Source organism: Homalodisca vitripennis, unplaced genomic scaffold (assembly GCF_021130785.1).
Source record: "Homalodisca vitripennis isolate AUS2020 unplaced genomic scaffold, UT_GWSS_2.1 ScUCBcl_10883;HRSCAF=19936, whole genome shotgun sequence".
Lineage (NCBI taxonomy): Eukaryota > Metazoa > Arthropoda > Insecta > Hemiptera > Cicadellidae > Homalodisca > Homalodisca vitripennis.
The window spans coordinates 1-15,779 of NW_025787000.1; the positions used below are offsets into that span (position 1 = coordinate 1).

Here is a 15,779-nt window from a genome sequence, read left to right on the forward strand (position 1 = left end):
AAACCCAGTTTCACCAAGAATAAGGGGTGGGTGAATGGAGTGAGTAATGTTCAATGCCTTTTTACCTTAAAATTTGAGAGATATTTTTTCTACACCAATCCAAAAGGATGTGACGGAGAAGATTCTTAACTTACTTTCAAAGCTCAGGTTTCACCCATGGAGGTCAATGATATTTTTCTTTTTACTATCATGTTGACGGGAGCACTCATCGCACGGATGCGGTGTTTTGAACGTATTTTGTAATTCCATTTAGTTTTTGGGCCAAATGCCATCCATGTCCTCATCAAAATATTTTTATTGAAATTTGTGGATATTCTAAAGATGTTTAAGAAAGCATTTCTTTGGATATGTTTGGAATAGTTTTTAGATCTATCTTCTTCAATCATAATTATTTTTTGACTTACCTGTTGGACTCAAATTCATCCTAAGTAGGTATTATATCAAGCGATCGTTTTCTTATGATAATATCCGTATTTTTTTGTTCATATATCCTAATTGACAAAGCAAACGTGAGTCTAATGTAGTTTACGAGGCTGGACTATAATTGATAAAATGCGTCTATACCCGTCCAATCTTCAATCTCCTTTTATTTTGAAACATGCTTTTTTCCTGAAAAGAAAAGGAAGAGTTCGCAAAGGTGCATTCACGCCGCGAGCAAAGTTGTCCTTTTGTGGATCACCAATGTTTGGAACACGTAGAGATATGGTTCTCCAAAGTTGTAATTGCTTTCACTAAAAGATTTGGATTCTTCTGATCTGAGGAGATAGCCATTACTTATCATTGAAGAGAGAGTACAAAGTCTTGTTGTTTTGAGGGCTTGCTTAGTCACTAAGGTGCTTGATGTTATACAAAAATCTGTCTAATGCAAAAATCAAAACAATGTGGGAGATCAGTTAATATGGAAAGTAGAGGGAAGAGATTCAGTCTCCATGTAAATGTCCCCCGCACCGTCAAAGATGAACATAGTGGAGTTGATAATCAAGTGATCCAAAACTGCGGTCTCATACTCTTTATTGATGTGTCTAATTAGTGCATCAACCTCATCACAGTATTCCTCATTCTTTATGTGCAGGCCTGGATTGTGTATCATCTTCATTTTTCTTATCACCAGTTTACTAGGAAGAGAAAGAGAGATAACAGATATGATCAACAGGTCATTTGAAGCCCAAAGACGATCTTCTGGCTGGCGACCAGGACTATTAGTCTAAATTGACTTATTGTATCATGTAGTGAATGTTTTGTTGACCCCACCCTCGTTCACCTTATTAACTGTTCATTTCGAAGCGTGGACTTTTTCCCAGGAATTTTGTTGAAGGCTTTACTGTTGTGAAGCCCTATGCCTCTTAAAAAAAAAGAGAAGAGTGGGATGGAACTACGATAAATTTTAGACCAATATCTTATCAAATTTACCGTTTGTCAAAGATATTTTGAAAAGGGCAGTCCTTAAATATAGATTATGGTCATTTATTAATCACAACAGTATTTTGTTTGAGAATCAGTTTGGGTTGTTGTTAAAAGGACGGTCAACTGTTCAATCGCAATGGTTTACGCCTCATCTAACAAAATAGTAAATGCCCTTGGATAGAGGTAGGAGTCTAGCTTCCGGGTGTCTTTTTCGATCTTCGGAAGGCCTTTCGAATGTGGGTTTCCCCATGACATCAATGTTGGAAAAGCCTTGAAGGCAATTGGAGTTCGAGGAGTGGCGAAACCAACTGGCTTTTCATCTTAATTGACGGGGATCGTCGACAGGCCGTAGAGAGTGGTTCCCATCATGCAAGGAGGGCACTGGTTGAGGCGATGCTACTCGGATGCTGCTGAGGCGTTAAGGCGGTGGTTAGCCACAGGGGGGCTCACCATACTCGGCCCTCGTCTGTTTATTAATATATGTAAACGACCTCAGGAGTTGTATTGTTGCGGAGGCCCCAGTGGTGTGTTTGTTTGCAAGACGACACGTGCCATCAAATGGAAAAACCAATGTCGTGAGGCAGGAGCGCCTATGGAGGATTAGCCACCATTTTGTGGAGTTCTAATAAGAATAGTTTCAATGGTTTAGGGGGAAAGATTAGGTCTAGTTGGTAAATGCTGCTTAAAACCGCAATTGTTTGAATTCGCAATCCGTCATCTAATAGCATTAACTAATCTCAGCGTTTGGGCTTCGGAATGATATGGAAATCCTTTCTGTGCAGGTTTTTGGGGATTTGGTCTATAGACAGAAACCTGAATTAGAATTTTTCATCCCACGATCCGATGTATGTCAGCACCGTAAGCTTTGTTCTGGATATCTTTGTGCTTCGTTAGACTGGCGAACCTTTTACAAAAATAACGCCCCCCATTTTTTGGGGGGCTGCGATCCTCTTAACAACCTACTACGCTATTCTAATTTTCCCTTATCTTTCCTTATGGCGGGTGACATTCTGGGGATCGGAAAAGTTGTCGCCCACCAAAACGGCTTTTTTTGTCTTGTCAAGAAGAAACGGCAGTGAGAATAGTTAGCTGGCAATCCCGTCGAATTGGAGCGACTTGCAAGCCTGGTTTTTTTAAGGAACTTAAATTGCTTACCTTCCGCAAGCATTTATGTTTTTCCAGACCTTGATTTTTCTTACACCCAGCTGGAGAACCGCATGGTGTTTTTTCTCCGGTCCCTTGTTCCTCAGTCGGGAGAGATACCAGTCTTCGGACAAAAAACATAAAAAACTTAAATGAATATTCCCCTTACCATTCCACTACTTTTTTTGAAACAACACACCTTTTTACAATTGACCACGTCAACCCTTTTTAACGCTCTTCCACTGATGCTCTTAGAGCTGAAAATGGGATTTTATTTTATTTTTTTTTTTTTTATTTTATTTATTGTATCAACGGTTACAACCATTTTCCATTCAAATAACAAATTATAGGACTCAAGGAATACTTGACTTACTACTTTATTAATTATATTATTATCAAATGAGAATTTACCACGATAGTGCTAAATATAAGTGACATGATACATTGATAAGAAATATCAAAAAACGAATCTAAAATCCAATAACAATAACGAGTAAAATTAAATAGTACACAAAAAACGACCATACTAACAATTGGGACATAAATTACGATCAGTTTTTAGGAGAACTTTTCCCACATTTGAATTTCATGTATTGTGGAACTTTAAAGGGCGCCACCAGAAAAGCACTTCTATTCTGCTCCGAACTCTAATCTCCAATTTAAGTAAAGAAGTTCCACACGAACCGTCATCCACAAGGCAGGACCAAACCGCGAACCAATTTCACTTAATTTTTGGTCTGACCCCTTATAAAGGCGCCACCTATCACTTCCTCAACCATAAATTACCACTGCTCAACCCAATTTTACTTAGGTGTTGTTTACACTAACAGAAAAAAAAGCATCAAAATTTTTTTAACCACAATGTATAAAATAAATTAAGATTAGAAAACAATAAACAATTAGACCAAATAATAATAATAATAACAATAATAATGATATTTTTAACTAATAATAAATAGATTAAAAATTCATAATAATTTGATGTGTGTGATAAAGTTTAACAGGTGATAGAAAAGATAAATAAAGTTAACAAAACCAATATATAAAATAATTTAAACAATAACATATACATATGACAATGATTTAATAATAACTATATAAGAACAACTAACAATGACCAAATTAATCTATCAAATCACAAACTATAGATGTGAACTGGACGCAATAAATAATGTTTAATAAGTGCATGATTATGGTAAAACATATGATCAAGACTAATTGGTACACAATAAACAAGTAGAGAATAAATATTTCAGTAAGTAGTTCTCATAACTTAAAACAGTTCCTTCTTAATGCTGATTCAGATATCCAAAGAAGAATAATCATATCCCAGCCCCGAAGACAGTGCATCTTCCTCTTCTTTTGGGAGTCTAGGCAGAACAAACATATGGTAGGGCGTTAGGATGTGGAGTACTGGTGAACGAAAAAAATAACAAGTCTCGAGATCTGGTTTGATCATGTTTTTCTACCAGGCGAATGCGGAAAACTCCAATCCTTGAAAACGAAAGAGAAGAAGGATCATCACAGTCAAAACACTGCCCGCGTGTGAGAAAGTTTATCGCAGGAAGGACAGGCATTCAGCAAGTTGTCTTCCGCACAGAAAAGGGACAACAGGCCAAAGAAGAAGACTCCCGCTATTGTGTCAACAGGTTGCTGCCATGTTCGATAATTCAATTAGCCCAGCACTAACTCCTATTATACCGCGAAAAAAGCCGGTCTCTAGGATCTATCTCTCTAATCGATCTTGTTAATCAATCAACTTGATTAAGGGGCCCAAACAACACCAGGCAATATTCCAGGATTGGAGGCGGATAAGTGCAGTGATACCAAGGACCATCAAGGCTCTAGGTGCTAAGGGCCAATTTTCTAGAAGTGCGGATTATGAAAAGCCTAGTGTTCTAGAGGCTCTTGTTTGTGCAAATATGGTCAATCGTGTATTTGTTCCCCAGGCCCGTAATCAGCCGAGAAAAATCTACACCAAGGTCCTTTACCCTGAGTTTTTCTTGGTAAACACAGTACCACACAGCTTATAGCTCGGATCATAAACAAGGGTCAAAGGCCGCCCTAGAACGATGAAAATGTTAACAACCTGCAGAACCAAACTTGGCTTACATTTCAACCTCATGCAAACTTCAGGTGAGCACCACTTTTCAATCCTGTCGAGACCATCCTGAAGTTGTTGACAGTCATTTGGACCCGTAATTGCAGAGAAAACCTTGATGTCATCAGCAAATAATAAACACTTAAGACCAATTGCACTAACAATGTCGTTAATAAAGATGTTAAACATAAAGGGTCCGAGATGGGATCCCTGGGGTACACCTGATTTGGCCAGAAAGGGTTCAGATAATGCACCCGCAAACTTAACCACAAGTTTCCTGTTAATAAGGTAGGAGTTAAACCATTTCAACAAGGAGCCATCTATGCCATAGGTTCTGAGTTTATAAATCAAGTGATCATGGTTGACACTATCAAAGGCTTTAGCAAAATCAATGTATGCACTGTCAACCTGTAGTCCGTCACTAAATGCTGAGATGATGTAATCTTCGTATAGAATAAGGTTAGTTGAAGTGGACCTTCCAGGCAAAAAGCCATGTTGCTCCTTCGAAATTATACTCTTGAATGTAAAAGACAACTGGTCCAACACTAAGCTTTCGAATACCTTCCCAATAGCTGATTGGATTGCAATAGGACGGTAATTGCTTATGTTTTTAAGATCAGAGGACTTGTGGATAGGGGACAATGAAGCTAGATTTCAACCTCTCCGGGAATATTCCCAGTTCAAGCAAACGGTTGAACAAGGACTGTCTAGCCTGAAGGGAGGCAAGACAAATCATGACAATATCTTAGAAACACTCGTAGGGATGGAATTTCATCAGGTCCAGGTTTTTCCTTTGTAAGGGATTCAAGGAGACGCTAGCTTGGCCGTTCACATCTTTCTTGTCTGAAGAACAATGGTAGAAAGAATATGGAAAAGGTGACTCAATGTGTTAATGGCGAAAGGTGGCATAATCAGAGGAAGAAAAGACAGAAGGGAAAAAAAAAGGCTAGGCAAACAGATTGCATACTGATTTTAGGAGAAGATTCTTTTCTGGCCCATTCGTAAAAATATTCAATTCTTTACACTCTTGGAATATTTGTCTTCATGTTATTCACAAATAGCCCAGGAAAGACTTAACGTTGGTGCTGGGAATTGCAGGAATTGATTGTGGGCCCTATATAGTCAGAATTAACACTTTTTGTTCTACTGGAGGGCTTTGGCATTGATTTCTAACCTTGCAAAATTCATTTTTACTATATCATCTTGAGTCCAAGGCTACTTTTTATAGATCTTATGAAGTATCTTCTTTTTAACCACAAGATGTCTCAGGTCAGCTGAAAAACCAACAAGGAAAAACACGCCTCCTAGTCTACCAATAGGTCTTTAATGGGGTGGATTCTAAGTACGACCCTCGTGTAATTGTGATGATGCCCGATCCCAAACATATTGGGTTCACAGTAAAAAAAAGTACTCATTTAGGATTGTCAATATCAAAAAATAGTAGGGTGGTTCCGAATACTTATGCTAAGGGGCCTCCTTGAAGATATCAGGTCAAAGTTTTGCCAAATCTACGGAAATATCCAGGGTGAATGGTTATCTACACCGGCCCATGAATTACAATCAGCTCTAAAATTGATTAGTAGTACTAAGGTTGCCGGTGTGTGGGGACATTTTCTTCAACTGGTAATAAAGGGAGATCAGGAGGGCTGGCACCATTTATGGAGGAAACGAGAACTAAAAAACAAGATTTCAAAGAAGGTACTGCCTCAAGGGCATTAGAGATTCTGTTGGACCCTGAGCCCAAAGTGTGGTGGGAGTTTAGAAGCCAATATCGATAATAAAATTGTGGAAAGACCCTTAGGTAGCCCCCACAAGCTTAGGAATCCAGGCCAGTTAGTTTCCAGGTGCGAGGAGGGAATTGAAATCTCCCCACCAGAACAATTGTCTCTCGATGGGTCAAGCTCGGAAAGCAATCACACTCATTTCTGACCATGTCGGGCATTATACCTGAGCATAGGAATTGGCAGGCTGTTGCGGAACGGTATATTATACAACCGCTGATTAGCATATCGGAGAGAGAATGAGAGGAGAGACGAATTTGATTGGAAATAAACAATAGTTTCAAATACCCTGAGCTGTAAGGGTTGTTGGTAATTTCGGTTACGCTATGAGTAGAGGACTCGAACTGCAACAAGGACCACCCCTCCTGACGGAACTTGTCACTGGTGTTGTCCACCCCCGAACGAATTGCCTTACGGATGATAGAATAGTTGTTTGACAGACCCAATTCACTCAATTTCCAAATATCTTCATGAAGGTTGGTCTCAGGGTCAGTTACTAATACATCATAATACAACAAGTTGCAATCGCTTCACGTAGGACATGTAATTTCTAGAGCGCAATCCATTTCACCATTTTTGGTATAATAGATAGAGGTGGTCTCATTGCGCTTAGTGTATATTTTACGTTTTTTTGGAGCCTCATTAACAATTTTTTGGGTACACCATTGCGGTACTTTATTGATGAGGTTTGGGTTCACCCAGGCATCCACTCTGCTTTTGAGTCTTCCTCTCGATAGATTATTTCAGGAAACTGGCCTTTCGGCCAAGAGTTCCTGTCACGGCTGGACAAAGTGCTGATAATCGGGACAACATCTGGTCTAGATCATCCATTGTGTGTAAATTCTTTCATAAAGTTCCGTGATCATTGCCCAACATTCTCGAAAATTATTTATGACGTTGTGGTGTCTAGGTTTCTTTGAGAAGATGCACCCTCCCCAGGCGAAGTGAGTTACTGAAATGTATGAGGGGGCCATTCGAATGGCAAAAACTTCCTTAATCAGAATAGTGGCAAAATCATTCGTCATACTTTGATTTCTCAAGTTCTAGATTTCTTACTAATCGCTTTCCCGAAAGCACCCGTACAATCTAAGCAGATTGTGAAGCACGACGGGTACAGATCAGCTGTTTCTCTCCAAAAGATAGTCTTCAACAGTCCACAGGATTGCAGACTTGAATTGGTATACGCACTAGGAATTTACCTCCTTTTCCATAAGATTCCCAACCGTTTCTCCACATCCAGAGGATTACGTGGGTTTTCAATGTGAAGAAATGGTAGCATTAATTGCAGAGATATTCACTCTTTCTATGGAGGTGTGATATCACGCAGGAAACACCGAAAGATTATCCACAATCTTTCCAATGATTCTCACACCATCATGACCGAGATAAGCAGGGAGAGGGACGGGAAAGTGGGGGGTTGTTGGGTTACGAGCACAATTGCAATCCCGCAAGGGACTCTACAGTTCCATTTTCGACGGCTGGGTCGTTAGCTAATTTATTATATTCGGACTCCGTTGGACAATCTAGTGCACATGGCATGAAAACATCGATCACATTTTATGGATCGCACTGGAAACCCTTTCTCAGTATCATAAGGACTGTTTTTCATTGCAAACAAGTGGCAAGGTTTGCTTATTCGGAATATAATCGGGACATCTTGTATAGATCCAATATATCCCACACTTATTATTTTGAGGATTATTTATACGTTCCCGTGTAAATATTTATTCTTACAGTATTATAATTGACGTTGACGGTTCAATTTGTATAGCTACACTCAGTCCACCTCAGATTTGTTGAAAACACCTAGATAAATTCGAATCTAGAAATATATGTAAGACTAACATGCAGGCAACACTGGGTGATAAAGTAGCTTTACATGCACAGTTCATACGAATTGCAAACTGTAGGGCATCATGCCAATCAAAAGACGTAGCTGGGCTAATATACACATCTATATCTTATCCACAGTCTGATGACCTATAAAAGAAGAAGACAAATTTTAAGTCATACCAAATTTGTAATCGGTTCTGCTTATTCCTGCACATTTACAATGTTAGTGAGATAGGATTGTTTTAATCTTAATCAATAGTGAAATATTTTAGGCAAAGCATATTTAACAGGATTATAATATTGTTTGCCCACTCACTCGATTAAAAATGAAGAGATAAATCCAACAATTAGAGGCACTTGAAACACCAATGAAACTAAGAAGATCCAGCTTAATTAATTTAGCACTAGCACAAATACGTTGGATTTGCAAATAACTGCCATCCAACAGGATTTATTTTGTTGTTAAAAGGAATGCATTTAAAGCTTACCTTATTGAACACTGTTTCCTATTCTGTATATTCTGTAGATGACTATCATTAAGTAGCAATACGTAAACTTTATTTAGTTCTACCTTCATATGTATTTTGTTCCTAATGTCAAATTGTTCTCTAACACATGATTTGTTACTAAGTTTGAGAGAAGCAAAACCAATGCATTGGTATTATGTTATATGGAATAAAAGGATGTTTTTTGATGTGTGATTTGATTGATGATTAGGAAATAGCTCAATTATGTTTACAGACACACCCTCTTACAATAATCTTAGCTTTCTTTTAATATAAAGCTCGTTCACCTTTTTCTAGTCCATTTCAGAAGGTTTTTTCATCTTTTTTTCTGTAAACGACTTGTTTAATACATTTATATTTTCTCAAATATATCTGGACATGTACGTTTAAATCGCCAGAAACATAATCTCAGGTCAGTGAAAAACGTTGGGGTTTTTTGGTGTTATTCGTCAAGGCAAAAATAATGCAAGAAACTTCATGTCTAAGGCTCAAAATACTCTCGGACAAGCCTTCTTATCTCAATAATCAGCGAGCTTCATATATCAAGCAGTAAAGCTGAGTGTTTCTGAGTCCATAATTTCACAGAGAATCTTAAAAACTCGAGATTTAAAAGGCTGCCCTTTAATGACATTAACTGTTTTAACGACCGTGTGTAAAATTTCATTAAGTTCCGGGGTCATACCTTTTGCTTACTAAAGCCTCTCTATGTCCATCTAGCTTCTGGAGCTACTCTTTCTGATACACCCTCGAAGTCCAGTGTACCTTTCCTGACCTAGCCCGAGCTCCATCTGTGCAAATTCCAGTATAATTTGATCCATGATATGTCATTATCCTGCAAAAATGTACCAATCATTCTGAAAATGGCAGTGGTATCGGGCTGAAAACATCTCACAAAAAAGCTCCTCTTCCCGCATCGCATCACCATCAACACTATGAAGATCGTGCTTAGCTTCATAAACTTGCTTCATTATTTTTTAAGTAAATTAAATTAATTTTTCAAGCAAGCATTGGCCACCCTGAACCTTCATTGCGCCCCCCTTGGGGGTCGCACCCCACACTTTGAGAACCTCTGGACCGGCAATTACCAATTCTCTTAATTACCCCATTTTTGCATTGAGTATAGATATTTCGATTTGAAGGATTTCTGCGAAAGGACACAAATAAGTTAAGAACTTCTAAGTGACTTTGTAAAACAAGAGGGGATTTTGCAAAGAAAAGTTTTAGATAAAACAGGACATTTAAAGATTGGAAGCAATATACAGGCTAAGAAAGAAACGAAGAATAGAGGTGAAGACATGTTTGTAAGCAAGTAATCAACTTACCTCCAATAAGAACAACAGATGTGAGATCCGATGTGACGCCATAATTGGTAGACTCATTCAACCCTGGTTATACTAGCCTCGGCAGTTTTGTCATCGACCTTCAAACATACAAGCAGGACAGTGAATAGGGTCAAGCCTCTAGCCCTTAATCACAAATTCAAACTAATGTTTCACTTGGGAAAATAAAATGTTTAATTTCATCTCAATAATAAAAAAAAACTACACACACATCATTAGAACTGAACTACAGAAAACATGTCACATTACGTTTGCATTCATCTACCAACAACCTACGACTGACCAGAGGGCACTAGCCAATGGACAATCGTTACGTGGCATACAAAAAACAAGATGGCGGAAATAAAAAGGAAGGGGGACAGGAATGGGCCCTTTTATTATTATTGGTTCATGCTAGATGAACTTCTTAAAACCATATTGTGACTCCGCATTGGTTTATTTACAAATATCTGATCCGTTTGATACTTTTGGTTTTCTTTTTTTTAGTTCATTTTTTAGAATTGACAACCAAAGCGGCCTAATCTCGACTGATGGTTGACTGATTGGTTGGTCTGCCAATTTAATGTATGTTACCTCAATTAATTTCCTTTTGAATTATATGTGGTTCCCGATGTATTATGTCTGACTTCATCCCAATTCATTATGATGGTTACTTGGACCTACAATGGTGTGCAATTTTGACTTTTCTGTGAGACCCTTTCTTGTGTTTTCTTTGTGCTCTTTTATCCTTTACGTTTAGTGGTCTTTTTGTCTCGCCTATGTATTCCCTATTGCAAACTACATTTTATACTGTAAACACAGTTTTTTTGGAATTCCTGTGTGCCATTTTTTTGGTTTTGTTTTTACAGAGAGACTTTGTCTAAAGAGTATTGTGTGTTTTAAACACGGTTCTATGTTGTACTTTCTACCTACTCTTATAATTTTCTCCGATAATCCCGGCACAATAAGGGATTGACTAAAACGGCAAATTTATCACAATTCTGTTTTTTCTGACTCAGGAATGATTCTTCTGGTTCGTTTGCACTTATTTATTACTAATTGTGGGTATCCATTGCTTCTTAAGATCCTCGATTTCAACTTTTCTTTAATTCCTCTTTTAATACATCTTTATCTGAGGCACAAGCTCTTTGCTCTATCAAATACAACGAGTAGGCTACTCCTTCTTTGACAGATTTTTTGATGGTTGGATTGATAATTTAAATATTTTCCTTGTGTAGTGTTTTCTTTCGAAAAAACAGTTGTCTTAAGGACATCCCTATCTCTTAATTCACACACACATCCAAAAGGGAAGCTTATTCTGGACTTCCACTTCCATTGTGAGGCGGATGGAAGGAGAAATACTATTAATGTGAATCAAAAACTTATTTAATTCAATGTCTTCATGAGAATACAAAATTACAAAGGTATCATCCACGTACCTCCACCAAATCTTCGGTTTGAACTGAGCTGAAGCCAAAGCTTTTCGCTCAAATTCCTCCATAAAGATATTGGCGAAAATAAGAGACAGTGGAGAGAACCCATTGCCATCCCCTCATCTTGACGGTTAAATTTTACCCTCTAACTCAAAATAATTGCATTGAGGTGCATAGTTCTAACAGTTCCATCATTACTGACACGGGAAGTTTAGTTCTATCCTTTAATGTTTGGTTTTCTTTGAGACGTGATTTAATAATTCCGAGAGTTTCTGGAACTGGTAAATTTTGTAAATAGACTTTCAACGTCAAAACTTACCAGTTTGTCAGTTTCAGTCAACTTCAGGGATTTTATTGAAAAAAATCCCTAGAATTTTTTAATAAAAGAAGTCAGTTTTTCCTACCAATGGCGTTAAGATCTCCAAGAGGACTTTAGACAATACCCTGCAAGGTGAAATCACGAGAACTAATGATGGGCCAGAGAGGGATGGTAGGTTTGTGGATTTTGGGAAGGTTTTGGAATGGTGAGGAGTTAATTTAGATCTAAATTTATCTGAAAATAATTCTTTATGTTTTGTTAAGGTGTTTGCTACTTTGCGTTCAAATGAATCAGTCGTGTCTTTATTTAAAAACTGTATATTTGCAAGTATTTAAAGTTTCCGCAATCTTTTCTTTATACGCTAATTAGTCAAGTACAACAGTAGCGTTACCTTTATCGACTGGTAAGATTTTGACATTGTCGTCTTTCCAAAGGATTGACGGATTTAGGATAAAGGATTATCAACAATAATATCAGTTGTCTTCACTATGAGGGTTTTCCAATCAACTAGTAAATCTGTATAAACCTGCAGTACAGCATTATGCTATAGCTATTCTACTAGAAATTGTTTACATCTCAGAACCAACCATTGTAATTATCAGACAACTAAAAAACAGCTATGTAGAATTAGGTTAAAAATTATATAACCTACTGCCATATAATGTAAAAAGTTTAAACCTAGTTAGTTTTAAGAATTATATGAAAAACTTTCTAGTCAATCTAGCTGTATACAGTGTTGATGATTTTGTAGAATGTATTAAAAACAATAATGAAGGCTGTGTTATGAAATAAGTATTCATGCTGTGAACAAATTTGACTATGCCATGCTGTATATTGTAGTAACGGCAATAAAGCTTTGATTCTTGAGTCTATGCTCTGGGAGAGGTGTAGCAGTGTGTATGAGTCCTAACAAAGAAAAACTGCAGGAACAATGTCTGGCCTGGGAACAACATGTCACAAGTTCTGTCAACAATAATATCAGTTGTCTTCACTATGAGGGTTTTCCAATCAACTAGTAAAACCGTATGGACCTCCAGTACAGCATTATGCTCTGGAGAGGTGTAACAGTGTGTATGGATCCTACCAAAGAAAATCTGTGAGGAACAATTTCTAGCTTGGGAGGTGTGCGACACGTAGCTGTATACAACCTTTAAATACTTAATAGTCCTTACGAGCACATCCTAGAAACTGTACTATCCAGGGATTACACACTTATCAAACCTAAAATGTCACAAATTATGCACTAATTCTACACAGGACAGCACTTTTTGAATCCAAAGCCAATATTCGGTAGAGTAAAATGTCTCAAAAATCCGCAAAGTTCCCTGAAGAAAACTGCTCACGAGAATACTGGCGGCTCAGTGGCTGGAACCATTGTTCTACAGGTACAGGAGTTACAATGAACATTGACTACATCTTTATTAAGTCCTGAACAAGTCATTTATAATATTTTATTTATTGTTACTGTTATTTGTAATAACAATTCAGATTTTGGCCATTTTGTTTTATTTTCCCTCTTAACACGTGTAAAATATTGTAATACTGCAATTAATACAACTTAGAAAGTTAAACCCACAAAACTATTTCCACCTCAGCTATGAGATGGAGCCACCACGAACACATCATATACTGACAGGGGGGGGTGAATGAATGGAAACCAGGTCTTCTTATCATGAGTATTTTTACTTCGGAAAATTAATCAATCAGCTTATTAATATATTTTTGCCTAAAACCACAAAACACTGCATATATTAAATCTCAATCTGACGTTCAAAAACGCTAAATATTTCACCGTCACGCCGATCATACTACGAAAGTGAGGTTAGGTCTTTGACTATTTCTTGTAGGCTTCTCCCTGATACCCGGTGACTTTCAAGTAACCGAAGTGTAACTGTACTCGTAATCTGATTACAGGGTACTCCTAAAATTGTTCCAGTTTACTGGTTACTAGCCTAAACGACGAGTCCGACATACTTATGTACCAGGAACGGTGTTAAACATGTAAAAGTAATTTTTTATTTTATAAAGTATAACCTATTACCGGATTAGAGTAAACTTCGTACTCTCAGGGACCTGTGAGTAAATCTTCAGGAGGTACCCCATGGCCCCCACACCCCAAACATCCACCCCACCACCCCACGAACCAACCCCCCAACACCAACCCACCCCCCCAAATACCCCCCAAACACCCAAACAACAACACCCCACCAATCAACCCCCCACCCACTCCCCCACTCAACCATCCCCCCAAAAGCCCAACAACAAAACCAAAAGCATCTACCCAACCACCACCCAACACAACAAACAACACTACCTACACCCACCCCCCCCACCACAACCAACCCCAAAGGAGCCCAACCACACAACCCCCCCCCACCCCCCAAATCCCCCCAATACCCCCACCCAACACACCACAAACCACACCACACCACCCCAACCCCAGACAAAACCCCCACACCACCAACCCCACTCCCACCCCAACAAACACCAAACCAAACCCCCAAGCCAAACAACACCACCCCCACCCCACCCCCCAACCCTCACAAACGATGCATCTTTAGGAGAGTAGTTCTGTAGTGGATCATATTGTCAACAGTAGTGAGTATTGTAAAACAGTTGTTAATAATACGGTTTACAAAGTTATAACAAGCCCGAGATAATAAGTAACAAACCTCCATGATGTGGCCCAATGCCGAATCTTCCGTGGACCATTTGGTATCGAAAATAAAATGTTAGGATAGTAATTAAGTTTATTTCCATTACTACTCTACCAATTGATTAACCCAATTACCAGTATTACACTTGCAATTTTGTTTTAGTTACGAAAACCTTCATAATAAAAACTGTATTTGTTTGTATCAAAATTGTTAATCTATCCCAGTACAAGGCTTAATGGTGATTGGTGGTAGGAGTGATTTTATTGCAAACTTTACCACATGACTGACCCACTCTAACTTGTGCAACCACTTGCTCTTGTTATTAGTCCTAAAAGTATGATATATAAACAACCATTTTGGGAGCTTAATAAATACATCTAATGCGCACCATTCACAAGAACCTGTGCTAGAGTGTCCCGGTTCTGACCCTAACACCCCCCAGACCAAAATCACCTGCACACAGATTACTCACCTTAGCTATGTAGACAAGCTCCATGGCACCATCTATGCAGCACCATTAAACATCTGTGCCAAGTGTCCCGTTGTTCTGACCCGACACCCCCACCCCCCCAAGAAAAAATATCCACTGCAACACAGATTACTCACCTTAGCATATGGAGACGAAGCGCCATGCACCATTCCTATGCGCACCGTCACACTGTGCCAAGTGTCTCCGGTTCTGAACCGATCCACCCCCCAGAAAAAAAATCACTCTGCACACAGATCTACTCACCTTAGCTATGAGAACCGAGCGCCATTGCACATTCTATGCGCACCATCACACTGTGCCAAGTGTCCACAGACGTTCTGACCCGACAACCCCCAGAAAAAATCACTGCACACAGATGGAAAATAAAAAAAATCAAATCACAAAAATCTTTTTTTACTTGTCAGCGACATTGTATATACATTGTATGGCAAAACGTCAAATAAAGGGGTTTCTAAAATTCCAAGGCATTCCATACAATCACCAATACACCATTCATACTTCACAATTTTACAAATCACGCTCTCTTTCATTTCTTCGCCAATGCAAGCACACTTGGCACAGCAGAGTCAGTTTTCTAATTGGGCGCGGTTCTCCCAGTCAAATGCCATATAAAACTCACCCGCATTATAGAATGCCTGGATGACACCAAGAAGCGTTCTGAGGTCGAGGTCTTGTACAACGCCTTAGGCGTTTGGGGCATGTTTTAATTGGAAATTGGGCAGTCTTGTTGGAGGAACTGCACACCCGCTTGCCTGAGGGTAGGCGTTCTTAATAACTACCGTTCTGTGTCCCC

At 38.7% G+C, this 15,779-nt stretch overlaps 1 protein-coding gene across 1 annotated transcript; it reads left to right on the top strand.

Annotated features, from left to right (window-relative positions):
* The first annotated feature begins 13,940 nt into the window (after positions 1 to 13,940).
* On the top strand, positions 13,941 to 14,408 carry LOC124374880 (extensin-like). The gene has a single exon (XM_046833025.1). The coding sequence runs from the start codon at positions 13,941 to 13,943 to the stop codon at positions 14,406 to 14,408; it is 468 nt and encodes a 155-aa protein (XP_046688981.1).
* The last annotated feature ends 1,371 nt before the right edge of the window (positions 14,409 to 15,779 follow it).